Below are 22611 nucleotides of genomic sequence, written 5' to 3' on the forward strand. Positions count from 1 at the left end.
CTCGTTCCTTTGTAGTTTGCCAGCATTTCATATTTTAATGTTCCAAATACTCCCACTCTGCAATGTTTTATTCTAATCCTTTTTTAATGCTGTCCTACTTTCCTGTCTTCTAGCTTGTCTAATTTCAGGGAGAAAGACAGACAACTGATGCCAAGGAAACCTATAAATCACTTTATATAATTCATAACACTACTGAAAAATCAGTTTGGGATTTATGTCACTGCAAATGAAATAAGCTATTTGCAAGTTTCCTTTTATAATTTATTAAGCAAATTGAAAACGTTCTTTAAAACAAGCTTTGTCAGCTTGTCATCTAACTGAGCAAAAGAAATAGTTTTCTGATGGATCATATAAATTGGATTTTTATGGAGTCCCAGCTGTTTCAAAGGGCTTTCTTTTCTCTGACAGGTCGACACCGCGTGCCACTCCAGCACCACGACACATGCTCAAGCGTGGTCTCTATTTTTCATTCACACAACAATGGTGAGGGCTGTACCCGTGGTTTGGGATACAGCACTGGAAAAGCCTTCCATGTGATAACAGCTTGAATGTACTACATACACTTACATATGTTTCTAATGTAAATAAGGCCTAGCTGAGGAACGTGTATGTAAAAATCTGTTTCACAGCTTGCAGTACTGCAGGCTCTGCTTGCACACTGGCTAGAAACGTTATCAAGCCAACATCTTCTTGAATATTGACTTCACATACAAAGAGAAAAATAGAATGCAATTATAGCATCCTGTTATTTTCATTTTGGCTGCAGTGCTTATTTTCAAGGGAAGAAAGCAGTGGCCCAAGCTGCCTCTGGAACACGCAAAAGCACCATCAGTAAGCTTCATCAAACTCTTTGCAGGCTGGGAGGTGGGAATGTTGCCACAGCTGTGGAAAATAAAATGACACAGTGGCATCCCTTTGCCAGTGGCAAAAATCCTATGCATGCCCTTGTGTTCAAGTGACTGGGGAAAAAACAGATCTATCAAATCTGTGTGGCAAATATGTTTCAGTGCATTCTTCCAGAATTCCCAATGGTTTTTTTAGATTTCCTCTTAAAATAATACTAAGAAATAAGTGAACAGACATCTTACTTTCTTGATTAACATGATTTCTTCTGTTCTCTTTAAAGATTAAGTCCCATGTTCATCAACAGCAATGAGAGCTGGAGCACGGAGAAGTCAAAGAAATGCCAGTATGGGAACTGCAGAAAACCAAGAACTTATGGCTCAGTGGTTCACGATGGGGTCACCTTAGCATGTGGTTTGCTGGGTGTGGGAGGAGAAAGCTGGGGGATGGAGGAGCCCTGAGCTGCCCTGGGAAGGTGCCGTGCATCCCTGCTCTGCACAGCCCTGCCTGTACACACTTTTAAAGCGAATGACCTGACCTACAGTAAAATGCAACCGTTGTAAAAGGAAAAGAAAAAAGAAATCATAAATAGGAACATGAGATAGGACTTATTTTGTGAAAGCTTTGTCCTTCAAAGATGCCCAAGAGGTGCTGACTAGTATTGTATGTCATGGGGATGAATTTCTCAAAAACTGCATAAATGGAATTTTAGTCATACAAAGGTCTGCAAATTAACAGTCTAAAAAACCCAAGTAAAATAATTACTTTGCAATAGACTCAAGGACAAGGAAGCCAAGACTGCTGCTGCTGTTTGTGCATTTGCTTTTTCCCGTGGGTGGAAAGAACGCCAAATCTCCTTGCTTCACCTCTGCCCTACGTGAGGGAAGGCTGGTTTCTGCTGAGAAGACAGGTGAGAAGCTGCTGTCCAAAGGCAAAGACCTGCCCTATTTGGTGCCGCTCCCTAAGTGCCAAGAAGCATGACTAAACAAGCATCAAGCTGAATCCGTCACCTGCAGTAGTTAAGAGCTCCATTTTCAAGGGAACAGATGAACAGCATCTCTGGCTTTTGTCAGACTGACACAGAAACGCTTCTGCCTAGAGCACGCAAGTCTGTGAATCGTGAAGTTGCTGCTGTCTGTGACCTTCCCTCACGTCTGGGAGGCAGTAACTGTAAGGATGGCTCTCCTTGATGGACAGGGAACCTTGACTTAGCTGAGCCTGCAATCAAATAGGATCCCCTCACAGCTGGGGGCTTAGAGCACCATAGGCGTGTGTAAGCTCCCAGGAAGCATTTATAGGGGCAAATCCAATAAAAAGCAGCAGCTTGATTACAGTCTATCCCCACACATTTCAGGAGAAAAAAAATAAATTAGGAGGAGCCCATTTATCGTAAAAACAACTCACTCCTATCAAATCTCACAATAGATGCATATCACCAAGTCCCACGTCAATCCCTGAGTGAAACTAATGAGGGGAAGGGCCAGATCTGAAGAGCACTACACTGTACAAGAGCACATACATAGCTTATGCACAACATAAATACATGGGAAGGGAAGGTAAAATTTTGCTTTTGATTAAAATGTTTAGAAAAATGCAGAAACAAAACAGTGTCTCTCTGTCCACAGCTACCAGCTGATACAGAAGAAACAGGAGGGCTGGAACAAAGGCACAGTGAAAACCAAGAACATTCACCACCTTTCGGAGCTGGAGAGGGTACTGCAGGTTACTGCATGATCATTTTATTCAAATGTTGACTCACTACTGTAAGATTACTCTCAGCAGTAGGCATGATGGAGGTAAACCCATCTCGGGGAGAATCAGAGGGGTAGGTAAACTAACAGAGCAAAAATTTGCAGTGATCTTACCCTGTTTTGGTGCACCTTCAGAAAACATTGCACAATTTCAGGTACAGCCCACAAATACTAAGATAATCTGAACGGTCTTAGTGCTAAAATCCAAATCAAATATACTGATCTCCCTTATTGCTTACATTTTGATGTGCTTAAATACACAAATCTCTTATCAACTCTGGTAACAGTTGCATGCATCAAGTGATTGACTTTAAAATAAAACTAATCCTTTATTCTTATCATAACAACGTGTATTATTGTTTTGATTTCATTAATCCTCTTCCAGGTTCTCTCTGTACAATCACATCAATTAAGAGGGAGAAGCATGTAGCTTTAAGCCTTCTAGATGTGTTTGGAAGATTTTGCGAATCCCACAGCTCTAGCAAGTCCTTAAGCAAACTTGGTTACAAAAAAAAAAAAAAAAAAAACACAAACAAACCATATTTTAAACATTTAGGACAAGAGGACAATATGGCTTCTAAGTTGTTAAATCTTGGATAAAAATGTTGGTAACTCCAAAGATCTGAGTATTCATGATGCCGTGATGCATTACACACACAACGATGAGATTTTCTGAAGAAGTCTCCCTCTGGTGGTTAAAGAGGGAATGCAAACTTTTTTGAACAATCTCCACTGACTCAACCAGCTACATACATCGCTCAAGTCTCCTAAATAAACATTCTCTATAAAAGTCAGATGAAGTTTAAATGCTTAAAAGAACACCCGGGGTCCACATCAAGCTAAAAATCTATTTCAATATGAAGTGAGACAATTCAGGAAAATGCCTGCAGTATTAAAGATAATTCAGTCATAACATGACTACCTGAATAGCCAGGTAACGTGCTGTTCTGCAGGCCTTTGTTTGTGTGCTCCAAAAAATTGTTTAGGAAGAGAACCACTATTAATACAGTTTCACTGACAACAGTACCTTTCAAAGCCACCATCAGAATCTGCTGTGAAAGCCTGTGGGAATGCCTCTATGGATAGGATTGTCCCCACTGGAGTTTTGGAGACCAGTTGTGTTCACCTCTTTATCAAAACGAAAATAACTTGACTGGAATGGAACACAACATGTTTTAGACCAAACATGTAGTATGTGATAAGCAAACATGTTTTTATATCAGACAAATTAATTGAAAAGCACTCACAGTTTTTTCTTACTTAAATTACACTTAGCAGAATTTGGGATCCAAGCATACAATCCAAATGATGGCAGTTTCCAGCAATGCAGGTTTGCTGTCCCTTTTTGACAGTCTTCATAACCAACCAACCAAAAAACACTTCTACTCATAGAGTCAACAACTCCTTTTCATAACTATCACATTTTTAGAAAAAGGCATACATCAGAGAAAGAAATCAGACTCTGAAATGGGTGGAAATTGGTACTATTGTGAAGCTGATAAACTTAGGCCATGGAAATATACTTGCTATGGTATCCTTATTTTTAAACACAAAATTTATGAAAAACAAATAAACACTACTACTACAGTCAAAAAAGGTTGCTTTTTTTGGTTGTTTTGTTTTTAATTAAAAAAAAATTGACAAACGAGTATTTACAAGGCATTTAGTCTTTCAATTCTCTTATCAAAACTCTCAGAACACAGTACACAGAAAAAACTTAAAGTCGAATATTATACAAATCTAAAATATAAGATATCGATATTAATAAAATTCATACGATTGACCTGATAAAAATTACATCATTTCCCAAATAGGAAAGATAAAATAACAACCAGCATAGCTTTAACTGAATGTGCAGACTTTCATAATAAATTCATTAGACAGCCTCTGGGTAGTAATCTAACAGTCTAGTAATTGATGCTAGATCAAACCCACTGCTCATTTGTTGAACGTAAACTGTACATATAAAATTTACAGATATTTTCAAAAGCTCATAACATCCTCCCAAAGACTGAGAATAATTGAGCCAATGCAACTGATGCAATCTTTTTTTCTAGGAGATTTTCTGTATAACAACTTATTTTGTCTGCCCAAAAGATGAGAATAATTTAAGTTTTGTTGGACAAAAAAATACAAACTTCTAATAATGCAGAGGCCAAATTTATAAAGGCTGTTTTTCCTACCAGGCTACATGTGTTGAGTGTCCTTTCATTTCATAGACAAATAAAAGGAAAAATCCAGGTGACTCTGATCAGGTTAGGGAGCAGGAATACCATGAACTCTTCAGAAATCCATGTACTTGCATGCAGAGAAAGTTTACTCAGTGCTTTCAAGGAAAGGTAACATATACCTTATTTAGTGTCTGACATAAATAGGCAGGAAAACTGGTGTGCATACAGTTGGACAACTTCATTATGGAAAAGAAAATGAAGCAGAAATTTGCACACAGTTCTCTTTTCCTTTTACACAGCATACCAGATTGCAGATCAGATGATGCTTCACCTTGACTTCTAGAAGGAAACCATCACACCAAGGCTGACCTAACACTTCACTTCACTGTGTAACTGGCAAAGCAACATTAACAGGCACTTGGCTAGGCTGTGGTGCTGGTGAGCCATTACTAAGAGGTTGCTGTGGAACAGCTGCTGGCTCCATTTTGCTGATGTGCGTTATGAAACGTAACCGAAGTTTCAAAGCTGGTCTTAAATTACAAATTATTTTCTCAACCTGTAAAATGAAATAATAATAATAATAAATAATAATAAAGGCAAATGCATTTGGTAAAATAGAAGTATTTTGACCACTGTACCTGACCATTACATACGCACAACTAAAAAAGGAAAAAGATACAATAAATCATGTAAATCACATAACGTTCTATTCACCATGTTAACTTACAGACCTCTCCTGACAACTAACCTTATTACACCGCTCCTTGGTGTAATAGCTGTCAGCAACGCTTTGCAAACGATTAACACAAATCACTTTAAGGAAGCCCACACCGTTATAAAATAAACTAGCTGAATTACTTTTCCACCAACTATGGCTACATTCTTGTTTCTGTCATAAGACAAGTTATATTAGCTGAATCAGAAACTAAGGAAAAACTTAAAAGCTATGGACTGAAGTGAGAAAAAGCTATATAAACTTTTGGTTGTTTGACAGCTTTGTTTCTACTGGTTATTAAATAATAGTACTTAAAAAGTTTTCAAGCTGCAATCTGAAGTTTCACACTACAGAAAATCTAGAAATCTGAGATACTCAGCCTACTGTGTCTAAAAGGTTTTACCTGTATAAAAATATACCAACTCCCCAGTTTGCATACAGAGAGCCCAGTCAACAATTAAGCATTTTTTAATGCTACATACAAAAACCACTCCTAAAAATATTAATTTGCCATAAGGAAAAAGGATAATTAAGTATCATTATCGACTGTTTACTTACTTGGTCTTTCACACTGTCACCTGTAAACATATACTTCATATGATACAAGAAATCACAGATAGGATCCATGTAGTTCAGGTGCGAGCTGTACTGATCAGCATTCAGGAGCATTTCATAAAATGCCACTCCAATCTGTCTCCACAGACACAAAAAACACCCGAAATCAAAACAGGTTTTTAAGTGATTTAGAACAGAAACAGTTCAACAGTGTAATAAATATACTGCTTTTTAAGTACCTGTGATTCCTAACTGCTTATTTCTTGCAAAGACAAATGGGCAAGTCTAACCAATCCCATTATGCTTGTCTAAATGATTCTTTTTTCCAAAGCTAACTTTCAGCGAGTGTAGTTAGTGATGGTATTTTGGTACGTTACATAACTAATGCTTGAACATCACTGCCTGCAATATGCTTTGAATAAGTGCCTACAAAACTTGAGAAAGTAGATGCTAATAAATCTTGTGTTAAACTTGTTATAGGTATTTGAGTCTTCTAGAGAGAAGACTCTACAGATTACTGTTTTAGCTTGTACCTAGACTTCAGCTAGGTCTTTGGCAAATGCATACAGTGCACTTTAATGGTTTAAGCATTCTCCACAGAGAGATGAATTCTCTACAACTAGAATGCTTCCATATACTTAATAAAGGAGGCATTGTGTGCAAACCTATGTAAGACTGACCATTTAAAAATGGTAATGTGAAATCTGAACTTTGTGACTTGTCATTTTAGTCACACAACAGCTGCTGCCTACTCTGAAGGGAGTAACTCATCATGATATTCTGACACTGAAATCAGTTCCTTGCAAAGGAAAAGTAGTAGTATAGGAATTTTAAGAAACTTAAAAAGCTATCATCTTTCCATCTTTTCTTGTATTTTGGTTCAATGCAGAGAAAAAAAGACAAAAACCCTTCCTTCCTGAGGGAGGAACAAACTCATCGAAGCAGTATTTACTAGCTATTTACAGTATTACACAGGAGCCTATAAAAAGATACTGCTCCACACCTAAACAGCATTTTCTATTGCCCTCCAGTACTTAAGGACTATTTCATGGAAAAAAAAATAAAAATTGGTGTGACTTTTATTGTAGCTATAAGAAAATGAGAAAAAAAAGAGAAAAGAATAAAAAATGATTTGTGGATTCCCAGAATGGATCACAGAATCGTTTAGGTTGGAAGAGACCTCAAAGACCATCTAGTCCAACCTTTAAATGATGATGATGTATGTATTTTTTTGTTTCATGCTTCTAAAATATACTTAAAGAATCAGAAAATGGCACAGCTCAGTAGGAAAACTGAAGGAAATATGTAAAGAAATATACAGAAACACTATGATATGATTATTCAACCGATACAGCTCCTTACAGTATCCCGTATTCACAATACATCCAGAAACATAGGAACAACAGTTCAAAGCTCACTGTTTATGCCTTCCTACATTTTGTGACTTGTTCACAAAACAATGTATGTAAACTGAACAGTTTATTACAAAATGAGGGAAAATATTGCAGCAGCAGATCTAATAGGAACCTAAGAAGATTTAAATTGAAATCCCCAGCATAGACATGGGTAATTTGGGATGAAAAACAATTAGTAGTGGTGGTAAACCTTTATATTATGTTGATCAAACTCTAGAAAGAGATGAGATGCATACTTGCCATACAGGCTTAGCAGATATTTGCTGTCAGCACAAATATGTAAAGACACATTTCCCATGTTTAGCTTATCTTTCTCTAAAGGACTCTGCTACCTGCAGTTATTTAGGTCATCTGGCAGCTGGCCAACTCCATCTCTTTTCTCCCTTTCTTCCCCCCAATGATATCAGTGTAAGAAACTGCTTGTGGAACATTCTCACAGTACGTAATTCTTACTTACCTTCTTTAACCCGCATAGAAGCTTTTTAAAAAAAACACACTAAGTCTGGTGCACATTTTGCATGCAGTTTGAAAGCCAAAGCAAACGTCACTTAAAAAAAAAAAAAAGTGCTGGGTGTTTCATCCTGAACCAAACAGACAGGGTTTCAGTTAACAAGGTAGCTGAATAGCAACTCAGCAATTCAGATCCTTAAAACCCGTTTTATTTGTATAGAATTCAATTCTAAATGTTTATAAGAAAGATCTCTGTCGCATTCTACTCTTTAATGTAACTGAAAAGCAAAAATAACATACACTGTATAAAGTAATCCAAGAGCTACACTTTACCTCTATCATGCATCGTGTCCTCTCCTGCTGGAACCGTTGAAGAAAAGGACCAACAAGATGGTAAACGTAGAGTAACTGGAACTCAGTTTTCACTATGGGTATCAATACTTCTGTGAGGAACCTGTAATATTTTAAGATACATCCTGTTTGAATTGCACTTTTTCTCCCCCTGGCCCAAATTTTAACTAAAACATAGGATTCTCTCTCGCAGATCTGAGTCTTCATTTTAGAAATTACAATGTACTTCAGAAAATACTAGCTATTTCAGTGAAGGTGTAGAACGTTTCCAGACATTATCACGAGACTAGAACCTTGTCTCAAGGAGACAATCCCACCTGAGCTTAGCAGAACGCCATGTACAGCGAGAAAGCTTTGCTCTGAAGTTTTAACACCGATTTTAAATCAACGCTCACAAATGATTGACAGGAATACATCATGCTACCTTCACTTTTATGTCCAGTATATTACAACTTGGTATTTGTAAATGACATCTGCTAATTCTGTCATTAACACAGCACTGCGGAAAGTCTCATCAACTTCTGGTACTTTTTACTTGCTTTAATGACTAAGTGGACCACTATTGCATCCTTCAGTCAGTAAAGCATCTCAGCTGGCAGCCATAGGGTACTTGCCAGAATAAAGGACACACTTGCCAATTACAGTTGATGCTTTAAGACTACTCTACAATCAGTGCCTTTAAGAAAAGCTGAACATGAAAGGAACAAACAAAAGCATAAAAGCTAATCAAAATTTAAAAAGGCAGATGAAAGGCAATCACACTCTAGATGAGAGCTCTGAAACTTAACAGACACAAGAGTCATGTCAGGGGAATAGGGAGCTGGAATAAACCTTAAGATTTATCAGGTGGGTTTTGGTGCTGCCCCCTAGATATGTGCTTGTATAAATACTACCAGTACAGCTTTGTTATCTACAATATGCATGGAGTAAGACAAATCATCAAGTATCATAGCACTTACTTAGGAATAAGAGACAGCTGTCCAATGCTAGAATGATGCCAGACAGCATGTGCCAAAGCCAAAGTGTAGCTACAACCCATCTCAGAATAAGATTGGTGACATGCTGTGAAGTCAAACAGCTGGAACGGGTAACCAACCCACTCTGTCTCTGATGTCAGGCTGGGACTGTTGATGACACTCACAATGCGATCATGGAGAACAATCCAGTATGGCTCCTGGAAAAACAAAAAGCCTGAATTCCTTCTGAAGGGAACGCCATCTAAGATAACGCTCCTCATCTTTTCTCTACCATTATCATATTTCTAAGATGCTTTCAACTACATGGCAGTTTATAAATACGTCTGACAAACCTGAAAATTAAGAAGCACAATACAGAATACATCTTTGTTAGTGGATGTGACACATTAAAGGGTGTGGCATTATCAAGATGTATCTTACGAACTTGGTTATTTAGAAAGCTAATGTAAAGAGCTCCAAAAGAAACAGGGCAGAGATTAAAAGAGACCAAGAATTTTCTGAGTAGGGTACAAAGGAAGGGTACAAATGTCAGAGAATATAGATGAAGGTGCAAGGAGAAGACACAGGAGAAACACGTATCAAAAAAAAAATAAAAATAAGGACATAATTAATGTTGTCTTTCTTCCAAGGAAAGGAACCATTTTGCTGGACAGAAGTCCTCGTGAAAATAACTGTTGCACATATAAACAACATGTAAACAAGATCAAAATTATCCAGACATTCCTGGTCAGATACCGTTTATATTCAGGAGATCAACATTTCTACTGAAACATGATCTCTAATACCGCATATACTTGCTTTTGCAGTCTTAGGCACATCTTATTTACATGATTTAAGAGATACAGGATGTGCAAGTGTAAGCATTTATAAAAAACACTAGATTTGCATCAGAAGTCTTATGAAAATTCTCATCTTCATAGCTCCAGTCTATAATTAATATTATAGATGTGGAAATTAAATATGTTTTAAATAGGAGTGATTCACTTTTTTCCCCCTGACTCAAAACAAAATAAAAAAACAGAAAGCCTGTTCACTTTTTCCATGCTGGGTAAGTAGAAAAAGATGTTTTTCTAACATGGAAGTAGCCTTCAGAATGGCTCTGCACAATCTACAGATGTTGGCTGTCACATTGCAAACTACAAAAAAAAATTACAACATGTTCCAGGAAGATGCTAATCTCTACATGGAAAAAAGATTATTATTTTTTTTTTTATTTAAAAGTACAACATATCGACTTACTGGTAAGGCTGTGATAATTAGTCCAATAGCATTCATCCAAGCTGTGATATTCTCTCTTGGCACCAGGGGCTGACTACAGAGAAAAAGAAAACTCAGTCTCAGAAATTCACAATTGCAGTTTGTGCTTTTCACGTACCTAGAACAAGGTGTACTTATACAAAGAAAATTTCTCACGAAGTTGAGAGAACTATACAAACATATGCAGCTATGTAGGAGAGCTAACAGACAATATTAATACCACTACGATGCCAATAGCAAAGTTTTATTCAGACATGATTTTGCTTTTGTATCACGTTTTCTTCAAATACTGTAATCACACTGTGATTGCTACAAACAGACTCGAGCGCTTAAAGGCTACTTGTCCCTTTGTTGACTATTTCCCTCCATATGCCACAAACAAAGCTAACAATAATACATTACTAAGCTGAATAAGGCTAAAAAAAATCATTTCAGTTTATCATTGCTTATCAAAGATGACATCTGAGTCACTGAAAGAATACTAGGTCCTTCCTTTCACTTTAGTTCTTTTCATGGTGACTGAGCTAGGAATCAAGAAACAGAACTATGGGTCAAGCTTAATGCATCCTTACAGAACACCAGCCTTGGTACACTACACCGTTTTAAAGTATCTCTGATTTTACACTAGCATCTCAAGGATCTGGAATCCTGCCAAGGCTTCCTGTCCCTTTCTCTGCATATCAACTTTTTTCCTCCTACACCAGCTGAAAGGACAACAGCCTTTTTCTAGTCTTTGTGCTGCTGAACCCACTGGATAATTCATTAGCTAGTGCAAGGTCTTCCCTCCATCTTTTCATCATGCTGAATCAACGGTTCCTGAAGTACACACAATCCACAACAGTACAGGAATCCAACACACCATTTTTCTGCTTGACCCCTATAGCTTTGTTTGTCCTCCAAAAACACCTAATTAAAAATGTTATTATTTATACTTAAAAAATATAAAAATCAATGAAAACGAGTATCACAAACTACCTTAGCAATCTCAATAAATTACAGAAAACAGTTTCAGAGATGCAACATACCTCTTCAGCACAACATTCAACAGTGCATTGCCCACATCCTTTCCTGGAACTGCCAAGGCCATGAGCTCAACACAGGTAACATGAAGAGCATGGGCAGCTGGGTTTGGAAACTCATTGAATCTCCAGTCACAATTTGGAAACGGACCAGGTGATTTTCCTGCCATAGGTGACAATGATTAAGGAAAAAAAGCTTCCCCGACAAAGATTTGTGTAAGCAGCATGGTATTTAAAAATATAGCTATATGACACATACACATAGTTGAGTTGAAGTGAAAGACAAGCTACTGAGAACTAATAAAATAACCACAGTTCATAAAAAAAGACATCTGGCCAAGAGCATCAATATAAGTCACTGAAGATTGCACAAATACATAGTTACAGATGCATTACACACATGGTCATGCAGAGGATAAATTTCCCTGATTAAGAGGTGGAACAAAACAACACCAACCATCTCATTCACCATCTGCTTCCATGACAAGATGAAAATAACAAGAATTTTCTACTCTGCATAATCTGAAACCATTAATTTGCTTCAGTATATGATCTAGCAGAACTCCAGGGTGACAGTTTATGCAAAGTGAGCACCTGCTTAGTCTGAAAATACTCTGCTTTCACAAGGAATGCTAGCTCATCTGAGCTACATACAGAAAAGATCTCCCACCACACTGTTGACATTTGCATAAAAGCAGGGTTTTATATATTTTTAGCTTTCTTTAGATAGAGTAAACTTCTTCCAAGTTACACATAAAGGAACGGCAGGTTTGGGAAGATAAGTGAAGGAAGAGACACGACACCCAGAAAACTGGCCAACTTCCATAAAGCTAACCCAGAAAGAGAAGGTGTCTAGCACTGTTCTCTAGAACATAGCTGCACGGGTTCACCAGTTATTTCCACAGGAATTTAAATCAACTGCGATCATAACCATAAAAAGTAAAAAGCAACAATTAAAAAAATTTAGGTTTGTGTTAAAGATATAATTTCTAGTTCTTCCCACCTAAAAAACAGATTGTCAGCAGTAGCTAACAGCACGTACACTGACTTTCACCTATATATATTCAGCTATATACATGCCTAAATGTGGCACTGCTTACAACATATTTTCTTAGTGATACTGGTAATGGCACTAGAAAAAAAATGATCTTATGTTCTACATTGTTCTTCAAACAATCATGCTTTATGTCAAGCTGATTTTATGACACAATTACAATTCAATTTAGAATGCACTAAGTATTTTGAAATAATGGAATAAATAGTGAAGTTTTTTATAAAGTTGTAGTCTATATCATTTTCACCATATTTTTCAAGCTGCTTTTACTAGGAGAGCACACTCCCTACACAAAATAAGAAAGAAATACTGAAGAAACATATTACAACTTTGTTTTCATCTTCTAAATAATGCTTGTAATTAAAAGGTATTGCTCTGTACTGGTCAAAAGGACCACTGAATATACATACATATTTAATCATCTCCAGTCAGTTCTATATCTGCTTAACTGGTTTACTGCTTTGACATTCTTCACACCTTTAGAAACAAATGCATACAGTTAAAATATGCTGAAGTAACCTAATATGAATTTAGGCTGAACAGATGGAAATTGAACTTTACATTTTGATGAAATGAAGCTAGGAGATGCTGGCACAGCTTATTTCATGCACAGTTTAAGAAGGATATTGTCTACTAGTCTCCCAATGAGTTTGCAATAGTAAATGTCATCAGGAATCCATGGATTATCTTCTCGGGCATTCATAGCACATTTGAGATAAGTATCACTTAAACACCAGCCCAGTGGGCGATTATCTTTGAGAGAGCCAATAATGGCATGAACAAGCTTTCTCTTGAGGTTTGTGCGCTCTCTGAGATGCCTCTCGTAATAGTGAAGAGTGTTGTACAGGTAAGTCACAGGACGGTCTGCCAAGAAGAAAAAGTGAACAGGATGCAGCGTTACATTTCTGGTGGCAAAGTTAAAATCAAGAGTTCCCTGAGACTAAATTGCAGTATTTCAAAATAGCGTATTTAGAATGGATTCATGTTCTTTATTTCACTATACAACATTGATTCTCTTTTGTCTTCCATTTATACATGGGTAGATGGGTAGAGGTCAATCACAGAACGTCAATATTAACATAATCATCTATCCGACATTAATCCACTAAATCACCTCTTCATATAAAAGGTATTAAATAGGAAGACTCCAGGTATGAAATCACAGTAAAAGAATATTGTAAAATGTCTGGCCATAACATAGCTATGTCATCTACACAAAACTTACTGTAACAGTGCAGTAAAAAGCATATTAAAAAGTCAGGTTAAATTATTTCACCTTAAAACAAAATGGAGGAATTTTTGTTTGTTTCTGATTTTTGTCTGTTTCAATGTTGGTAACAGAAAGATTGTTAAGACACAAATCCAAGTACTCACTACTAGAAGGGAGTGAAAGGGAAAGGTGTTAAGCATGCACTAGCAAAAGCTACCAGAATAAAAGCAAGTTCACTATTTGTAGGCTGAAATACACTAACCAGGGAACACACTTCTTTATGGAAATGTGCATAGGGCTCACAGAATAGGAAAGGATTAAACATCACTGTGCTAGCAGATTAAAATTATGAATGAAGGCAATGAAAGAGAAAGAACAGAATTGTCACAATTGGAATAAAAAGTCTGCATTCCCAGATAACTTACCATGAAATTTGTATAAACCTCCCAGATGATCCAATAAAGTTTCTAGTGACTTAGACACTGGAAGCAGTTCCAGAAATCTATGGATTACAATGTCAAACACTGGCAGAAAGCGCAGGCATACATTTCCAAAATAAATTGGTAGGTACTGTGGCTGAATCTGAACTGGGGGATTGACTTGCTCTGCCAAGCCTTCAAAATACAGCTTTTCAGGGTATTTCTGAAGGGAAGAAATCCAACAAAATTAAAAGCTCTTTCTTTAAAAGCACTGCATTAAATATTCAGAATAGACATTGCTTTAAAAAGACACTTCATAACCCTTATCATCATACATGAATGTAATAAGAGGCTACCAGCGTAAATCTCACTGAAGAAAATTTATCTCTGAGTGAAATTAAATAGTGGTTATGACTCCTACATACAACTCCTTCAGGAAAAAAAAAATATACAAAGTTTCACCACCACTTGAAGGGGCATAAAGGAGCATTAAGGAAACCAATGCAAAGCTGAAAGCAGGCAGTGACTGTGTTTTCCCTGTCAAGTGGTTTAAGAGAACATCTAGGGGAATCAGCACTACCAGAAGTTTCTGCATTATGTACTAAGTCAGAACACTAATAACATGTATAATATGCGTGTAATTACTCCCTGGGAAACTGCAACCTTAGGCATTCATAACACCAGGGGAGCTTGGTATGCAGACTCTAAGAGATATAGGAGCGAAGGTGGAGTGGAGTGAAGACACCATAACCAGGCTCTGTGCTAGCACTGCAGGGATGGGGAACATGAGAACAGATATCTTTTCCCTGATGCACAGGACATCTATTCTGAGTAAATTTTTAATTATTTTTAAAATAATTAAAATTAATTATTTTTATTTTTTTTAAATAATTTTTAAAATTATTGGATTTAGATTAACAAGTTTCTAACCAACCCTTCAGATGCTTCCATCTTTAGATATCATTGCATTATAATTTTAACATTATTACATAAACATAGCATTGTTTTTTTTAAATACTAGTCTAAATAAATTAATACTTATCAACTAACTCCAAGAATCTACAGAACTGTCCTGTAATTTACAGGAAAAAAGACTTTTTAGCTGATCTGAACTCCATAGCATAGTATTACAACAAAAGGATTTTATTAGCTTTGATACCTTGTGATAACTCATATGCTTAGTATGCCAGTCATTCTGCAGCCAGTGCTCTGGGGAATTCTCCTTCACAAAATCACTCACTCTGTTTCTGAAATCGTTAGGCTTGAGTAAGAGTAACTGAATTATGAAGTAACAGACTTGAGCTTCATTTCCTTCATGACTACGCATAGCCTTTAAACAAAAAGGATCAGAAAACGTGGAATTAGAGTTGATATCAGTGTCTGCTTTAGAACCTTTAATCATTGGCTAGCCTATGGAGCTGCACATTACATACATGTAGATTTACACACAAATTCACGTGATCTCTCAACTGTATTTTTGGAGTGAAGACACACAATAGAGGTAGTTTTCACAGGAGATGACAGAACCTAACAATCACATTTTCTATTCAACAGGCAAAAAGTCTCAAAAAATTCCCAGTGAAAGTATGTTACTATGAATTCTAGTTCTCTTTAGGCTGTCAATTCTCTTCTTGAAATTATCCAATTAACGATAGCGAATCTAAAATTTCTTCAAACTTCTGGCCACTAACATGCTTGGACTAAAGTTTTAAAACCCAATTTAATTTCCTCTGGGTAAATTCTGCTTTTCTTTATTTTACAGAATAACCTGGAAAGTCAGAGAATGCTATTTCTCCCCTATTTTTCTACATGAAAAAGGTTGGGTTCCAAGCAAAAATAGAAAAACTCTAATGGCTACAAGACTTCACGTTTGTTTCCACACCATAGCATAACAACAATAACATACATTAATATTAACTCAATGGTTGCCGTTAAATAACCAAGAAAATCTTCCCCCGAAGATTCAGAGAACTGTATGACTGAGTTCTATGTTGCTTACAGAACTAATCTACTGTTTTACTTGATTTTGGGGTTGGCAAATAGTCAATACATAAAACCAATGCATTTTTTAAAAAGATTGCTCCCATAAATGTGACGAATAATGCAAGGATCAACTTCTGTGAAACCTCTCACATCCTTTCTTTTAAGGCAATACTTACCAAACACAGTATCAGTCTATCCAGTGTTACAATGTTGTATTTCCATACCATATCATTCAGAATCTCAATGCATTTATTAAGCTGCTGGCCTCCTGCTGAGGTAGAGAATTCATACACCAAGAAATCTGCAAATGTCCTGACATGTGCCACTAGAGCTCTAGCCCCAATTCTTTCTAGTACTCTGTTGTGGAAGAAGAAAAGAAGTCTCTCTAACAAGGATACTTGCACAGATTATAAAAGCAACCAATGTTAGTATTCTTAATACGTTTTTAACCGATCTATTTTACAAGAACGAGTGGGTTTTATAAAAATGTTTGCTTAAAAAAAAAAACAAAAACAACACCTTACCTTATTAAATAAAAACAACACAAGCCCCATCCCATAAGCAAGGAATTCCTAAGTCCGGATGCATTAGCATAGAAGAAATGTGTCAAGTTCAACAGTTTCAACAGTTCTTACCTGTAGCATTCTGCTCAGAATACATGCTCTAGTTATGCATTTTTCTGCACTTAACCGATAAAGTTACACAACTCTTTGCATGATCTTCTGCAACACATTTCTATTTTCCTGCTCTGTGTGCTTTTAATATAACCTTAACATTAGAATACTGCTATTTTTTGATTGCATGGATGAGTAACATATGCTATTATATATGTTCATTGTTTCAACAGACCTAATGGTGACTGAAAAAGAATAATCTTACTTTTCAGGACTAGAGCTGATGCTGGTACTACAGAGAACAAGTCAAAAAATTGTAGACCTACGTATATAATTTTCATCTTAATTTATATATATAGCTTTTATTAGTGTATAAAGGCTAAGTAAATTTCTGAATTCAAACACCTCACATCCTTGCCTACACCTCTCTTACCAGGATGAACATATAGACCACTGTATACAAAAAAAAAAAAAAAAATCAGCTAGGAGGTGTATTCAACCTTAAACAACGTAAAATTATTATTATATACCAATATGTAGGCTCCACTTCTTTTTTTCCCCCCCATGTTCCAAATTAATAAAAAAAGTACAAATCAAGCTGCAATGCACAGGGCCCATGTCCTCAGAACTGAAAACATTGTTGTAACAGCTTTGAAATTGCACAGCTTTTAAGCTCACCTGTAGCCAATTTGATTAATGTGATCCGTCTCTAACAGCATCTTCCATAGAAGACAAAGGAAAAGTGGGGGTGAACCTTGCACAGAAAAGTGAGTGATTATACCATTCTCATTGGTCATCGACTTCCACTTCCGATATTCTTCTTCCACATTCTTCTTCAAGTTAAAACGGCTTTCCTGAGGTACATTATTCTGTTTGAAGAATACCTGAAATAAAAGTAGATTTTGGTGTGACTGAGAGCCTAAAACAAAACATTGCACAGGTCAACCTTAACGTGATTTAGTAGGTTTTAAGTTTCTACTTCCTTGTACAATAAAAACCTACTAGACAGGGTTGTTGCCTCACTGTGACACCACAGCAACTGTTTTATCTATAAGTCACTTTACAAATTGCCACAAGAGAAGAAGCTTCTCCATTATTTTTTTTGTTTTGAAAGATCTGATTTACCTTGCACGGGTACTAACTGCTTGCCAAACCTGGCCTTAGAGTACAGGAAAAGCTAACGCATTTCTGAAGATCAGCATTACAATCATGCTGTTTCTTTAGTGACTTGAGAAGAAGAGCTTATGGACAGGAGAAGAATCTCACCAACAAGCAAATGGCAAAGAGAATAAGTATTGCCACTTATAAAATCATCAGTTTGAAACCATTACCTGCAGTGGAGCTGGAAAACAGCTTAGTGTATGTGATGCCCAGTTATGCGGAGTAAAACTCATGATAGTCTGCAATATATCCTTGCACCAAGTTCCCTGAATTGAATCAGAGCCTGTGAAAAAGTCTACAAAATGGATTGATGGCATTAGCATTTCATACACACATAGAAAATAATTATTTCTTACATGTATTTCTTCTGTAAGAAAAGGCATTAGGCCTCTGCTAGTTCAACAGGGTTCCCCTTTTGATAAACTTCTCCTACCCCCTTCTTCTGAACCTTACATATTTTGTAGAACAAGATATTTTATGCTATTTAAAGTAATGAAATTATTTTTAGGCTTTGAGCTAGAAATAAAGCAAGCGATTTTAAGATTTTATATTTAATTTCCTGTAATGACAGCAAGACATGCTTTTGCTAATTAAGTCATTAGAATTAATTTTAAAAAATCCTGAGTAAATTAGCGATGGAAAAATTGCTAGATGCGACTCTGTATTTCTTTAAATATTCTTCAGCAGTACCTTTCTCAGTTAAGCTCTGGAAAAAAACACAACTCATCTTCCTCCAGCCCCAGTGCTGACTCAACATTAAAGATTGAACAAAGGTAAAATAACAAAACCCTTTCCCTTTCAAATTTCCTCCACCAGCTTTTGTGAAATCAGTTGTTCTAATTCTCCACCGAGTCTCCAGATTTAAACCGTACTTTTCCCATTTAAACAAATGAGCTAGAGAAAATATCCCTCTCCAAGCTATCAAAAACCTGACCACTGTCACTGCAAATTAATAACATATTAAAATACCAGTGAAAAGCTTCTGCCCCTTCCCTTTCCCATGAAAGGGAATCCAAAACATGCATTACTTTGTCTTAAAGGTAAGCTATATAGGTGGTGGCTTCTGAATGAGCAACATACTTGTTCTCAACATTCTGTGATTTTTTTTTCCTTAAATGGCACATATTTAATCAATCCAAACATTTAATAATGAAAGGGAAAACAAGACAGAGAGAAGAACCTGGTCACACTATATCTTTGCATAAAAAACAGCTCTTAACATCTGATTTCTGTTATAAATAGCAGCCCCTTCCCTAAAAACAATTTTATTTTCATTTAAAAAATAAAATATATGCTTTTTTTTTTTTTTTTAAAAAAAAAAAAAAAAGGGGGGGGGGGGTATGTTTTTGACCGTACCATTTCTGGGATATTCTGTTAAATGGTATTTAGAGAAGAAGCTTGACTTTACTATTCAGTTAGATTTTATCTCGAAGTACCATTATTACCTGTCACATGTGTTGCCCTTGCTAGAGTTAAGATCAAAGCCCTGTTGAGTTCTTCTGATTCTGCTGAAAGAACTGTTTTGGGATCGCTGAGGAATCGTGTGAACTGTGGTTGGACTTCCGAGCTGCCCAAAGCTGTGATCAGCCTTAGAGCAGTACTCTCAACACTGAAAGAAGAAAACAGCCTAGTTAGCAAAGAGTGCTTATACTACTGCTTCGAAGATACCAGAAATATATGCTCTTCCACCAGTTTCTGCTTCATATAATACAGAAGCATCTGTTTTGAAAGTAATGTTCTCAACTTTCTGACAAAATTCTCCACCACACTCCCACCCTGTTTAATAAATTCATCAACCATTTAAGTACTTTCTTTTCAAATAAAGCTCTCAAACTTTGATTTAGTGAAAATTCCAGATACAGAGCCCCTGTAAAAGACTCTTGAGTCTCTCCAATTTAGAGTTCCCCCTTCTGTTATCTTTTGAATGTCTTCATCTAAACATGTAATATATGGAAAAAAAATACATATATACTCAAGAACAGAGCAAAAAACCCTGAATAAGTCATGGAAAATTGCAAAGCTATCACCTTGAAGCAGACAGCAGTAAATCATACTTATTAAAGAAATGAAGAAGTACTGCTTTTAATGAGAAGCACTTTATCTTCCAGCACTCTAATTGAGAGTGCTTTTCACACCAGATAGTTTGAAGCAGTTTAAGAGACTTTTACAGCATTGTCTTTGAAATGCCAAAGCCATATATTAGTTTACTCCTATCTAGTTACATGCTATGCATGCTTATGCAGTCTGATTAACGATCAGGTTTTTTATTTTCCAACTAACAAGACAAAACAGTACTCAGGTGAATAAAAAAAAAAAGGTCTTGACTGAAGGAGAAATTTATCTTCACTTGTTCTCTTCATTCTTAGTAAAGAATAAGCAACTGAGCAATTTGAACTTGGACTGAGAAATTAGTTTAATTATATTTCCTTGATGTGAACCAATAATAATGAGGTTGCTCTCTCTTCCTCCATGCCTCCCCCCTAGAAGTATCCTTCTGTAACAATAAATGGACTTCAAAAAAAACAAACAATTAAACCCCGCATTCAGCATACAAACTGTATCTCGGTCTGCAGCTTAACCTTTAAGAAATACAAAAATTAAAATGTCACTTTAACAGTAAGTTAGACTCAAAGCTTTTCCCTAGGATTACCTGTGTATTAACTCTACAGCTTCAACTACTAATTCCATCTTTCCTGTATGCAGATTAGCCATTGTTTTACTGTGTGATTATACTGATGGAAGACGTGCCATTTTTTGATCCATTCAGATTCACATAAAACCACCACAGCTTTTTGCTAACTCCTTTACAGATGCAGGATGAATGAGATTATTTCTTTGATCTGACTAAAAATAAACTATACTAACGAATTAAATGGAACAAATTTAATTCTTGTAATGGAATTACACATCTTCTACAGGAGTAAGCAAGCACAGTCCCCTCGGGCAGACAAATTAATCACCGTGACTGCAAGAAGCAAGCATTGCCCTTTTCCTCCAGTGCAAGAAGTTCAACAGTTTTCTGACACTTCCTGACATGATGGTGCTGGTGCACATTACTGTGTGACAGGAACCTACCACACCTGTGACACTTCTGCCATGTCTGTGCGAGGGAGGCTGCCTCGTGCAACTCTGCAGAGTAGTACTGCTAACATCTAACTGCATCTCTGAAACACGACCTGCTGAGGTTCCACAAAACACCACATTCACAGAAGTAAGACTGGGAAGTATTTGCATCCAATTTCAAACAGTTCTTACACAACTTTCAACACAGGTTGAAGAAGCAATCGGAGATAACGATTAAACATGGTAACCATCACTTACCACAGATGAAGCTGGTTCTGATTAGTCTGCGGCACAGCAGCCAAGGAATGAAGATGGCTGAGCAGCTGGACTCTGTAATGAGGCTGGATGTGATGCATGCGATAGCTAAACATTTCTAGCAGAGTGTGCAAAATTCCCCATGCGTGAGATTTGAACACTGTTGGCAGGAGCTGACCTTATGAAAAAGAGTTTGTAAAGTTAAGTTTTCTAAGTGATTACACTTCAAAAAACAACTACAGAGTATACTGTAGATCATTATATTTATTTGCAAGTTAGATTTTTTTTTGAATCTCCAAACAGCAGATGTGCAAGCACTGCTTTAAGAGGCTGTAAACATGCAGAGCTCAATCTTGTGGCTGAACATATACAGCAGACATCTGAATTATTTTATGAAGTGAAATTAAATATCATTTCTGAACAATTTCATACCTTTACTTAAGATTTTCCGTTAAGCTTTTTTTTGGCTTTTTATTTTTCTTTATACAAGACAGCTTGACTAGGAAGGTCCTGATAGTACAAGTTATGATATAAAGGGACTGCAGCACTCTCATCTGAAATTTACTGCAGCACTAGGGTAACTATTAGTTTTTCTTTGTTTGTTTTTTAATATTAAGACAATTTACACATGTATTCATGATGTTGCATCGTTAGATTTTGATATGGCCTCCAGTTCCTACTGAAAGAAAATGCTACTGAACTAAAAGATGGAAGGGGGGAAGAAAAACTTTCTTACTGATAAAGCCTTTGATGCCCAAGGACTCTATTTCCATATAAACCAACAAGCGACTGTAGGTTTCCACGAGAGCAGGAGCCAAGGCCACGCTAGATTTTGCATGAGCCAACTTAATTACCCTTGTAGCTATGCTATGAATCAAACTGAAGAAAGAAAGAAAATGTTTTTTGATCAAAATCAAGTACTTGAAAGTTAAGAAGTTTATTATGTAAGTCAACAAATCTAAACGTGACATTTTCAGACACAGAAAAGTTGTCCTGATGATAATTACATAAGCATTAACAGGTTAAAAAAAAGACAACTCATTGCATACTGTACCTCATTTTTGCATGAACTGTGAGTGAGTCCAAGAGGTTCATTGGCAATGGGGTAATAGACCCTGATGCCATGCAATTAGTCCCTGGAAGAGATATCCTCATGTTGCCATTGCCATAAATAGTCTCTACCAGGACACCCATTGGTAAAGTGAAACACTCTGAATTGGTTGAATAAGCATTACACAACAAGGCAATCTTGTAGTCATTCATCTGTAAACTCTTATTTCTTAAGCTCTGTTGCAAAAACCTGCATGCCAAAGACAGATTATGTATTAAGTAGGAAGAAGCAAGAAGA

General features: G+C 36.5%; 1 protein-coding gene across 3 annotated transcripts in view; it reads right to left on the bottom strand.

The window, feature by feature from the left end:
• Positions 1 to 4192: 4192 nt before the first annotated feature.
• The window catches only part of MED23 (mediator complex subunit 23), a 37294-nt gene continuing 18875 nt past the window's right edge, over positions 4193 to 22611 (bottom strand). For all 3 annotated transcript variants that reach the window (XM_084512824.1, XM_084512822.1, XM_084512823.1), the window contains 16 exons: positions 22318 to 22563; positions 22000 to 22142; positions 21267 to 21441; positions 19391 to 19554; positions 18116 to 18240; positions 17463 to 17668; positions 16347 to 16527; positions 15347 to 15517; positions 14194 to 14410; positions 13186 to 13422; positions 11511 to 11676; positions 10468 to 10540; positions 9211 to 9425; positions 8234 to 8354; positions 6039 to 6170; positions 4193 to 5321 (listed from right to left, as the gene is read on the bottom strand). In XM_084512824.1, the coding sequence (XP_084368950.1) occupies positions 5148 to 5321; positions 6039 to 6170; positions 8234 to 8354; positions 9211 to 9425; positions 10468 to 10540; positions 11511 to 11676; positions 13186 to 13422; positions 14194 to 14410; positions 15347 to 15517; positions 16347 to 16527; positions 17463 to 17668; positions 18116 to 18240; positions 19391 to 19554; positions 21267 to 21441; positions 22000 to 22142; positions 22318 to 22563 (2746 nt within the window). In that variant the 3' untranslated portion in view covers positions 4193 to 5147. The remainder of the gene's footprint in view (positions 5322 to 6038; positions 6171 to 8233; positions 8355 to 9210; positions 9426 to 10467; positions 10541 to 11510; positions 11677 to 13185; positions 13423 to 14193; positions 14411 to 15346; positions 15518 to 16346; positions 16528 to 17462; positions 17669 to 18115; positions 18241 to 19390; positions 19555 to 21266; positions 21442 to 21999; positions 22143 to 22317; positions 22564 to 22611) is intronic.

This window comes from Aythya ferina (genome assembly GCF_964211825.1).
Source record: "Aythya ferina genome assembly, chromosome: 3".
In the NCBI taxonomy this organism is placed as follows: Eukaryota; Metazoa; Chordata; class Aves; order Anseriformes; family Anatidae; genus Aythya; species Aythya ferina.